The 12026-nt window shown below is 41.7% G+C and overlaps 1 protein-coding gene across 23 annotated transcripts in view; it reads right to left on the bottom strand.

Annotated features, from left to right (window-relative positions):
- The window catches only part of IKZF1 (IKAROS family zinc finger 1), a 95434-nt gene extending 83626 nt beyond the window's left edge, over nt 1–11808 (bottom strand). For 4 of the 23 annotated variants that reach the window (XM_079150296.1, XM_079150295.1, XM_079150306.1 and 1 more), the window contains exon 1: nt 6843–7956. In XM_079150296.1, the coding sequence (XP_079006422.1) occupies nt 6843–6852 (10 nt within the window). In that variant the 5' untranslated portion in view covers nt 6853–7956. Of the gene's footprint in view, nt 1–6842; nt 7959–10907; nt 11204–11730 lie in introns of those variants that run through there. The other 19 variants (XM_079150293.1, XM_079150314.1, XM_079150307.1 and 16 more) reach the window with 13 other exon arrangements.
- Between the last annotated feature and the right edge of the window lie 218 nt (nt 11809–12026).

The raw sequence follows: 12026 nt of genomic DNA, 5'->3' as shown, positions 1-12026 counted from the left end.
TACTTTGTCATTAAAGCTCTAGATCTACTTCCTGCCCTAGAATGTGGACTTTTGTGATGAAATCCACCTCACTTCAATTTTCATGCACACTTTGAACCAAACTTTCTCTGGCATTGGGAACTTGTGATCAGTGCAGTACTCAGGGACCCATGCTCAGAAGGTCCTTTGGTGTAATGTCTACTAGTGCACTGCATATAAATTCTTAATAATTTCTGAGCTGGTCCACAAGCCAGTCTGTATTGGGCCTGCCAATTCTGTGTTTGACATATTTCACTTCACAGTATTGACTTAATAAGCTTCTCCAACTTCCCCTCACTCTAAATGTGATCACTTGGGATGATTAAAAACAATGACTCGAAGGACACTTAAATCCCAGCCCATTCCCTCATAAACATGGCTCTGCACAACCTAGGCTCTGCATCTGGTTTTTTAAAGCACCAAGTTAGCCCCTCTGATCCCATGTGGAAGCATGCAAGTGTCAAATAGAAAATGGGATTGGTTTCAACTAAAAAGGAGTTGATTCAGTGAATGGAGTTAATCACAGAAGCAAAGTAAAGGTGTTTTCACAGTTTCACCAGAATGAAAAATCAAGATCATTAGGTTTATAAGGGGAGATGCCAGAAGGAATTATTTCATGAAAACATTCTGTGTTTTTTTACTTTGCATGGGAAACCCAATTTCTGGCAAAAGCTAACCAAATCAATAGAAAATACAGCAGTATCAGTACTAAATTTCACCTGTGCAATTCTTATAAACATGAATGCTTTTATTGTTTCTTTGGAGCAAGCAGTTCTGAATCTTGCACAAGGGGAAATAGATGCAGAGATAAGCTCAGGCCAATGTGACAGAGGCTGTTCAACGCTGACCCCATAGGGAACCGGAAGTGAAGTTTCTGTCATAATCCCCCATCCCTCCAAATCTCTTTGCCTTTCCATGTGTCTCCTTCATCTCATTCTCCCATCTCTATCCCCCCTCTCTCCTGTCTCTGAATTCCTCTCTCCCTCCCCCCTCTTTTTTTCCTTCCTCTGTTTGTCTCTCTCCTTCTGATCAAACAGGGATAAACAGGTCCAACTTTCCTGTTTCATTTCAAAGGAGTCAACATACCACCAACTTTAGAGAAAAGGAGTAAGAGAAGTGAAAATGGGCTCCAGGCTGGCAAATGGCACAGGGCCCCTTCCTCTTGGGGCCTCTGCAGACCCTGTGGAATCTCCCTGGGAGATCAGGAGCCTTTCTTGAAACCACCTCCTGTACCTTGCCTTTCCTCCTTCCACACAGAGGCTGGGCTGGAACCTGGCTGGCTACAGGAGAGAAGCATCCAACAGCCCTGGGCAGTTGCTGCTTCCAGGTGAGGAGCTGGGGCCAGTCTTCCTTGGAGAAGCCCTATTTCTAACCCAAGCTGCTCAGAGAAGGACACAACCAGAGTCCCTTAAGCATGCAAGCACGCAGGGCCACTGGGGAGTCGCTCCGAAAAGGTCCTTCAGCTTCCTCCAGTGAGCACCTCCTTCCACGTGCTTGCTATGAAACACAGGGCCTTTTCCAGAATTCTCATGAGCAAGGTGTGGATTAATGAATTTGGAAGGAAAAGTCAGCCCCTGTGAAGAATCACAACTTTCTTACTTTTCAAGCTATTAAAGAACTATGAAGCATGGGGCATGCCAAACTTCCTGAAGGAACTACTGAGAGTCAGTCAAAATTAGCCTACTCACTGGGAGAATGTAGTATGTCTCACATGCCTTAAAAAGTGCTCTCTGAGATTTAAACAATTGCCTCATGCCATCTTTTTTGTTTGTTTTCTAAGCAGATGCCTTTCCCTCGTCCCTGATACTGTTTAGGTAATTCTCACGTAGTAATGTTTCATAACATTTCTTAAGTGCCATGTGTATGCCAAGAAAAAGCAGAAAAGGTTACTGGTGCTATCTGGCTTTATTCAGCAACCTGTTAAATGTATTGCATTGAGAGGTAAATTGTTAGGCCTCACGGGACTGTGAATGTCCTTTCTTTTGTCCAGCATTTTACCGGGAAGCTTGACCCAGTGTCCAACGTACAGCTCGTATTCAATTCCTATTTGTTAAATGTGTCTTTAACTGTCACAATCACACCCAAGGATCAATATTATCATTTCCATTGTACAGAAGAGAAAACTGAGGTAAAACAGATGGAGCCTGCCCAAGGTCATTTGTCCAGTAAGAAACAGAGCTGAGGTTGAAACAGGTTTCATGTTATGGAGATATCTTCCCTCCAGCACTTCTGCGCATAAGAACTTGGCAGTCCAGTGCTGTGGTCAAAAAATCCAAATGTCTGACAGGTGAGGAATGGATGCTTCTTATATTTTACCAGAAAATATCATGTTGTGTGTAATACTTTTGAAATCAAGCCAAACTTTATCACAGAATTTCTACCATATAGTTAAGTTCTAGTTATTCGATCAAATGTCTGCTCCTGGTTTTTCCTACTCCCCAGCAGATAAAAGCTGCACTAGAGTTACTTTGAGGGTTATTTCCTTAAATACTCAATGATGCTTATTTTGAAGGGAGAAGGATTGGGGTGGGGGAGCAGGACAAGCCTATCATCTATTTAAAATGCCTAGGTCACAGACCTCTTTAATAAAATGCATTATTCCTGCTTAGAGACAAGTCCTTTCATCTTCAGACTGGAAGATTTTATTTTTGCAAATCTATCATATCACCGTGAATTACACTGTATCTTAAAAAAGGAAATGTTCCAAGAGAAAGCTAAGGCAATATGCGAAGTCTTTGTATCTAGTCAAAGAGACCTTCTTGGTTTGCGTAACAATTTGACAAAACAGGTTGGGAGAACATAAAAACTTCTGAGCACTCTTATTTCATTTCTGATTCTTTTCATTTAAAAAAAAATTAGCTGCCAATCTGCACATTTTCATGATTACTCCACAGACCATTGCTGGTGCAAATAACAATGAAAAACAAGATTTAAACAGGAAAGCAGGAATCCAATTTGGCTTTCACACTGCCCCTCCCCCTGCGATAAACTGAACCTTAGCAAACTCCAGCAATTTGTTCTACTGTGAACCTTCTTCTTGAGGGCAAATTAGCTCAGATGTGCAGTTCTGTCCTTGCATTTTCCCCCCATGGGTAGGAACTGATATGCAAAAGGGGAAGGGTCAAAGGGAACTGAGGAAGACTTATAAAACTAGATCCCAAAACCATGTTGTCTGAAAACCTTAGTCAAGAGATATTTCAGACAGAAGGGAAAATACACACACACATGCACACGTATACACATGAGTATTTTAAAGTGCCACATAAATGTTGTATTAGAAAAATTGTTTTAAAAAACAGAAAAAGTGGAGTGGGAGACATTTCTCTGTGCTTATATATTTGCTACTGCCACAGGACCACAGCTGGACTTCAAGTGGCTCATGAATGTCCTGACATTATATCACACTGTGTTGTCTTTATTCTCTCATAGTACACCCTGTTTATATAAAGAAGAGGGGTTTCTCGTCTATACTATTTCACTGTCTGATCTCAAACTACTCACTGACACTATGGGAAAGACATAATGTCAAAAAAGACATTTTTTTAAAATAGTTTCTGTTGATTTTGACCATCAACAATGGTCACTTCCTATGTTGTTTCCTCAAATATAAATGACTTTTACATTTTACCACTTAAATTTAAAAAAAAATCTTAAGTTTAGAATAATTTTTCTTCTCTTTTCTTACTGATTTTGGAAGATCTGGAAAATCTTTATGCATGACCAGGAACTGAGCAAAAAAATGAAGTACAACAAAAATAAGATCTGTATCTTTAAAAAAATATAGCAATTGCTCCCAAAGTAATACTTTACAATCTCTCATAAAAGTGTTGATGGCTTGTTATTTATTATTATAAATTAAAGAGACATAGGAACCCAGGAATAGATTTTGTGTTCCTATTATTTTCTGATTTTTTTTTCATTTTTTTAAAGAAATAAATGCAAAATTAAAATATTAGCTGAATTCTTTTACTCAGCAAGACATTATGGTGTCCCAAAGAATACAGAATCTTATTTTGCCCTTCTGGCTTTAAAGTCAGTTTAACATACCAGTAAATTATCTCACGTGGACATTTTAAAACTCAAAATTCAAATCATAGTTTGTAGAAAAATCCATTTACATACCCATAACATTTCCAAACAATGCACCCTACTGCAATATTAGTGTTTCTACAAGGCCATTCTATTTCAATTGTATGAGTTTATTTGGTGAAAGATGTTTTATTTAGACCCAAAGAAGTAGGATCATCAAGATCTCCAAAGGAACATCCTGCTATCTGAAAATCCATACGTGTACTACTTATTAAAATTTGAAAAGTCATTAATTGAGCTGTCTTCTGAAGATACTTTCCCAGGTACTATAAACTTGTCATTTTACTTATAGTTTCAACCATCTAGCTGGTGGTGAGTCAAGATCTACCAATCTAGATACAAACCCAGAAAAAAATATTCCAGATCGAATACTTTATGGGATTCACTGTGACATATATTTTAATCTTATTCTGTCCTTAGAAAAGGTCACTTGGTCCCATCTATAGAATAAGGTTATTTAGCCACTGCTCCAGGGAAGAGGAAGAAGTATAGATACTTTGCTTGCTGCCTTCAAGTTGGGGTAGGCCTCATGGAAAAGGTGGAAACTTTCCCTAAAGGATTGGAATTGTGAGCTCTCCAAGTTGGGGTAGGCCTCATGGAAAAGGTGGAAACTTTCTATAAAGGACTGGAATTGTGAGCTCAGGTCCACTCACAACACTCACAAAATTATCAGCTATCATCAATTTCAATGAGATAACTTTCTCATAAAAACTACATATTAAAAATACCTACGCTCACAGTATACAGAACATGAATTCAAAAATTAGGTTCCTGAAATTATGGCTTGGTCTCTTAATGACTTTCATACTTTGGAAATTCACCCCAACTTCCAGTGGTTCAGCTGAAGTCAGAGTAAGCAGTATCTAAGAAGACTAAAGGGACTAATTAATGTATCAATTAAATAACGACTGCCATGGACCAAAAACCCAAGGACATAAAAGAGTATCCCTCAATCATCTGCATTGGTTTTTCAGTTGGATCACGTTAGCAAAAAAGATCTAGATTTTTATTCTATCCTGTGATAGACAGCGTGGCACTGGTGTCCTCTGATACAAACCTGCAAGCATCCTCAATATATTCATGGCCAACAGCATGGACCATGCAAAAAGATCCATGTAAAACATAGGTGTCAGGTCCAACCAGGATTGTTTGGGCTGATTCTGTAATCCTTCACCTTCTGCCTACAGTGTCCTCATGCAAATGAAGGGAGGACAGGGTCATTGGTAAAACCACACAGAACCTTTTCTACTTCCTCATTTGTATGTCTACAAAAATCGGCATGTCTTTATTTATAATCTGGCAGAAAATGCTCATGCCATCAGAGAGCTAAATACAAGAAAGCTCATTTTAGTCAGATTTTTCTGCAGTTCTCAAATAAATTAAAATAATTTATTTTCAATGTTTTACTCTAAGTATTGTTTTTTAGCAAACTTCCTTTCTTTTACAAAATCCCTATCTGCTCTTAATTGAAAATTCTTTAAATTCAGGCAAACATGGTAAAGCAGGAACACACTCATAGCAGAAAAGTACTAGAAAATTTCAAACCAATTTTTAAACAGTAATTAAGCACCTTATGTTTAAGGACATGAGATAATGAGCAGTTGGTTTTAATTTAATGAAATGGGATACACATCTATCAATATTTATTTTTCAACGAATCTCTTTGAATATCACTTTAATTTTCTGCCGTACACAAAATGCAGCACAAATAAGAAGGAAAAAGGTCACTTTTTCAGGCTAAAAGTGGGGCTCGCAGTAGGGGGTCGATGGCTCTCTCCAGTTTCCATTAAAAGCACTGGAACACATTTCAGAGTGCCTCAGAAGTAAGCTAAAGGTCAATTCCTCATTTTCATGTCTCCAAAAGATTCAAAATTAAACATTTTCCCCATTAGGTCCAGGGAGGTATCTTTTGTGGAATTTTATTTGTCCCAGTGAAAATGTTGTGATATAACAAATTAAAAAATATCAAAACTGCTAAGTCAATATTCATCATAGAATTCCTAGCTTTGGAAAAAAGATTCTAATTCAAAGCATATTGCTCATTTTCAAACAGTTTCAAATTAACAGAAAGTGGTGTGAAGTGTAGATTTTTGTGTGATATCAAAACTAGAGCACAAAAACCTACTTCATTATAGACAATGCCTTACAAATACTTACTGCAGTTCTCAGTTAAGTCTGTCCAAAAACCACACATATGACAGAAAGAAAGGAGGAAAGGAAGGCAAGAGAAAGAGGAAAAGAAAGAGAAGAAAGGAAGAAAGACATGGCAGACAAGACTTGAGAGTGGGATTCCCCCTTCACAATGCACTGCTGTCCATAATACATAACCATCCATCCATTATCATTAACTTCTGGCGAGAAAATGGCGGGAAGAGTCAGATTTCCTGTGGCAGTGAGCTGCTTGCTAAAGAAAAATGAATCACTGCACACTTGAATGAGAAAATATGAAGAAAGCACTTTGGTACTAATTAGGGCCCACTTTAAGCAATTCGTTAAGCCACGGCCCTGCGCCACAAGCCATCAGGAGGTGGAGCATGGGGCCAACCTGAAAGTAGAACATGCAGATGGAGCATAATGATGCTCTCCATCACCCCAAGACAGCGAACCCAGACAAGGTGCCAGGGCAGCACTCTGGGAGCAGGCCACCCACCTTAAAAAAACCAAGAGAGAAACAGAGGGTCACACTGGCTATTCCAATCCATAAAAGCACAGCAAAGAAACCCAGTGACACTCACCAACCAACATGTGCCTCCCCACCACCAAGCAAGAGGTGCTGCTCACACACAAATCCAGACTTTGAGATCCACAGCTGCTTCTCAGAGTCCCTCTCTGACACAGCCACCTGGGAGGACCCTGGTGCCTGGTGGGGCCTCAGTTCCCTCCCTCTCTTCCTCAAAGGTCCTGCTACTGCCTTCACACTCCACTGGGGTGCAGAGAAAGGTGGAACCAGTTGCCAAATATGCAAAAAAGGAGGGAAGCTAGTTTTCTCTCAGGAAAACACACACAGGAAGGGAGCCTGGGCTTCCTGTCCTAACCAAAAACGAGTTCAGAAATTATTTGAACGTCTGATTCGTCAGGCTTGTGGTGGAAAAGGGTGTTCTTTTAGACAACAGGAATTGTGAGTTCCCCAAAGACACAAAATGGCCAAGGAAGAAAAGAAATAGGGTCAGGCCTGAGAAGGAGAAGACTCATGGGTTCCACTCCAGTGACCTGGGGTTTTCAGCATTTTTAACTGTTTATCATCAGGTGGCTGGCTGAAGACACCTCTTGCATCCTACCTATTTATCAGAGTCAATCATGAGAAAGAGAAAATGTCAACTGAAACAATGTGTCCATTGTCTGCAAATTAGGCCTCAGTTGCTCTCCTATTGGGCCCTTCTCAAGAGTAACCACCAGCACACACCAAGACAGGGATAGGCATCCACACCCTCACTTAGAAACCTTTTGCAAACCTTCTTTTATCAGCTGTTATATTTCATCTGTAATATGCAGCACTGCATCCCTAGTGTTTCATCATGTCTTAAAAATATTTGTTAGAATATCTAAGAACAGTTAAGAGCTATGTCAAACAAAAGCTAATAAAGTAATAGCACTGAAAATCTAAGAATTGAAACATATATTCCAAGGAGATGGAGGTATGAAGGCACTTATTAAGATGAAAGAAATATAAGGAAGCCATGGTCGACAAGGACCCCAGTGTGAGCATTTAGTCAGCACCAGGGTCAAAACAGTATTGTTGTTATTTCTATAGTTGTTCGAGGGTATCCTAAGACCCTAACAAAACACTCTTTCTCCTTAGCACCTTATCTGAATTTTAAGAGAGAGAGTGTGTACTTGTGTCTGTGTGTGTGTGACAGAGGGAGAGAGAGAGAGAGAGAGAGAGAGAGAGAGAGAGAGAGAGAGAATTAGTTTAATGTTGATCCTCTGAAATTCACCATTTCTAAGACCTAGATCAAAAACGTGCATGTGCCTTTTTTATGAACCAAATATAACAACTTCTTTCAAGATGTAAAATGGATTGATATTTTTGTCTTGTATGCTTAAGAATGGGTCACTTGTTGCTTTTGCAACTCATCTTTCTTCCCATACAGTGGAAGGATTAAACAATGCACATATGAAATGAAACAGTTCTGAGTTCTCTGTAAATACAAATGTAGGTACACTGGACCTGTAGTGGTGTTCACAGTCAGAGCAGGAGCTACAGCAACTCTGTGACTAGAAGAAGGAGCCACAGTGCACCAAATGTTTGTCAGACTTAGAAATAGGCAGCAAAAGTCAGGGTTTCCAGAGCCTCAGGGGGCTCTTCGTTTGCTTTCTGTAAGCTGGATCCACTTATAAGACTTTTCCTTAGAATACAGCAACAAGAATCAGCACTTATTTCACAGTGAAATTGCTTTATAATTTCAAAGATTAGAGAAGGAAAAAATGTAACATTAAACAGTGCTACCTTGATGAATTCTCGGCTAAGTGCAGTTACATGAGATGAAAACACAAAATTAGGCAAACACTCAAAATACTAATATCATTTACACTGAAACTCACCATTATAAATAGAGATAATCATTTTGTTTTAGTAAAAGGTAAAAATAAAATAAAATAAAATAAAATGGGAGCTTTGTTACTCAGGTCAGGTCCATATGATTTAAAACTCTTTTCCACACTGCCTGCATGCCCCACTCCACACTGTGTGCAGGCTCTGTGTGTGTGTGTCTGTGTGTGTGTATATGCATGTACATAAATAATTTATTTACGGTATATATTAGTACATATAATCTTGACAACAAAGACATATAATTCTCTCAGGTTCCAAAGGTTTAACATTTATATTGATAATACGCTACCACATTAAGCAAATGTGACGCACATCAATATAAATCAAGAGAAAAATATTCCCCAAACCAAAGAACCACCATTCTCACTCCAAGTCTCCAACCAAGTAAAAATAAAAAATGTATATATATATATATATATATATATATATATATATATATATATATATATATATATTGGCCTACAACTCTGCTGGGCTTTAGACCTCTTGGTCAATAAATTAACTTTTGAACAAAGGAAACATTTTTAAGGATGGCCACAGTTTACTTTTTGTTTAGGAGACTCTGCACAAACTTTTCAAAAGAGTCAAACACAGCACACTTTTCTTTATAGTTGCTGTGGTCTCCTGTGAGACCACAATGATGGGCTATTATTGCTCGTATGCTCCTGAATTTGGGGAGGAAGATGTAGTTTTCCCAGATGTAGCACACTAATTAAGACGCTGATGAATTCAACAAACAAGTACTATGCAGTTTCTAAACTCCAGTCTTCAACTATCACCATGATACAAAAGGGGAAGAAAACAGAACCATTTAACTCAAAATATTATCATCATTAGCTCTTGTGGGTTGAAAGCCTGAGAAGCACTTTTTTTTTTCCATGAAAAAAGATGTTCATGGGAAAATGTGAAATTAGACATATTCTATCAAACCAGATGTTACAGTTTTTAAAATGTGAAATCATTACTTATAGTTATTACTGTAACATGTTCTGTGTGTTACAGGATGTAAGCAGGTGAATCTTCCTCTCATTAATATTTGTCCCCATTTAAATTTTAAGCCATATACCAAATAATCCAATGTATCACTGAAGCAATTCAGGGACAAATGATGCTTAACCTGTTATTTTTTTAAAATCCCATATAAAAGATGAATCCAATTAACCTCAATGAACAAACATCTTCAAACAAAGAAATTCAAGAGGGCTCGGGCATTTTCTTGCAGGGGTCACTCCCCCCTCAACTGAACCCCAATGAAAGATCCTTAAAAGCATCTGAATTTCCATTAAAGTTAAAAATATACATATTAAGTATTTTCAACTTTTATAAATTTTCCTTTCTTAACAGAAACTGATTTCACTAGTAAGAATATATTCTTTAACACCATTTTGTCTCTGGAAGTTTAAAACAAGGTACTTCAAAGATGAAATACATTCTGCAGCAGGGTGGTAAATCATGCGTGGGTAACGTGAGCAAAGCCCTGAGTTAAAATTCACTCTGGGTGGGCTACAGCCCCTAAAGGAAAGGGAAACTACATTTGAAAGCTGTGCAGCTTCAGACCTTATGGAATCGTTACACTATTTTGGCCACTGGATGCGATATCCTGTGCCTCCAAATTAAAGGGAAAAAACAGTCACCCGCTTCTGAGATTACTGAGGAATCACCAATGATGCTTGACAGATTTTAAAAATGCATTTCAAATAAACCTCAAGTTATCTGACGCTTTACTATTACTGAAGGTTTTCCTGAGAAGGATTCCTAACCCGTAGGGAGCAATAGTACCAAGTTTTCAAAACCGGGATAATTCCTGTTTGCAGAAAGCAAGATCATACTTGATCTTAAACAGAAGTAAAATGCTTTCACCTCAAAAATATGGAAAGTTTATTATTATTATCTTTATTTTTTTTACCAATGACTTTACAAAGGCTGAATTCTGTGATCTCGCTATATATGTACATATGAATTCGAATATGAGCAGGAGCTAGAACATCTTCGTGGTGACAGCGGAGCTGTTCAGAAGTGTCCCATGTCGGCCTGATCCTGCACTACAGTCACAGCCTAAAGTGGTGGAGGCTTTGACAAAACTCATCGCTCTCACTGCCCTCAGAATGGGGAGGCAGACGTGAGCAACCCGACACTAGGGATTACGAATGTTACCGCCTAGTCTGTCCTTTCCTGCTCTTAAATTTTTATTTTTAAATCCACCAGTTACCCAAGTTTTCCTACTGAAATTCAATTTGAAAACACTCACGTGGATTTGTGCGTCGCACTTTGGGGGCCAAGATCGATCCTCCGGGCGAAGAGCAACCTTGGAGCCGGGCTCCCTCTGCCCTGCGGGGCTCGACCCGATTGCCCGCCTCGCCGCGGTCCTACGACCCGCTCGGGCTGTACTACGCTGGCTGCTCGGGGACCCAGAGATGTCGCCGCGTCGCCACCTTGGGCGCGGGCCGCGCAGGCACTTGTTAGAGTGCCCTGATAACTTGGCCGCGGAGCTCTTCCCAGCTTTCTTTCACAATGACTTCCTGAAGTTGCTCACTCGCATTGTTCCCCATTTCTCCGCCACACTCCCCGCCCCCCGCAGGCTCCGACCCGGCTTCGCGCTCCCGGTCGACCCGCTGCCCCGCGCTCACAGCGCCGCCCGCGGGCAGCGCACTTCGTTCCCTCCGAGGCGGCCGCCCCCGCCGCGCCGGAGCGTCTTCACCTGCGGCCGCCCAGAACAGCGGTGGCCCGAGCGCGCGCGCCCCCGCCCAGCACTCCGAAAACTTTGGGGTGGCGCACACTGCCTGTCCCCAGCTTGACTTGCCCTCAGTCCGCCCGGCCCAGCGCACGCATCGGCCGCCTCTGGGTGCGCTGCTCCGGGACACGGACCGATGCGCGGAGTTGAAAACAGAACGGGACACTGAGAGGTGCGCGCCGTCCCGTCCCAGTCCCCACCGCTGGATCCCAGCTTGCCGGACGCCCGTCCCAACAGCAACTCTGGGGCCTGCCGCGGCGTGCGCACAAACTTTGTAGTGGCGTCGGGCTGGGGCCAATACCCCCAAGCCCGCCTGGGCGGCGACCGGCGCGGGCCGTACCTGCTGGCGCTGCCGCCGGCTGCAGCCCGTTCGCCCGCGCCGGGCCCGCTCGGCGCGCCGCCGCCACCCCCACGCGCAGCGCGCCCGGGCCCTCCCCTTGCAGCCAAGCTTCCTCATTCCAGCGCAGCATCGCGCCGCGGCCCTGCGCGGGATGCAGCGGCCGACGCTTTGCCGGCGGGCCAGGCAGCCCAGCTCCGCCGAGATGCTGCAGGACCCGCGCGTAACTCGGGGGGAGGGAGGGCGCGGTGCGGGCCCGCAGAGAAGGGGAGGGGTACGCGCGCAGCCTGGCCGGCAAC

The sequence above is a fragment of the Sciurus vulgaris genome (assembly GCF_902686455.1).
Source record: "Sciurus vulgaris genome assembly, chromosome: 8".
Classification (NCBI taxonomy): Eukaryota; Metazoa; Chordata; class Mammalia; order Rodentia; family Sciuridae; genus Sciurus; species Sciurus vulgaris.
The sequence above is the reverse complement of the archived record's forward strand: the minus strand, read 5'-3'. Positions and strand labels throughout refer to the sequence as shown.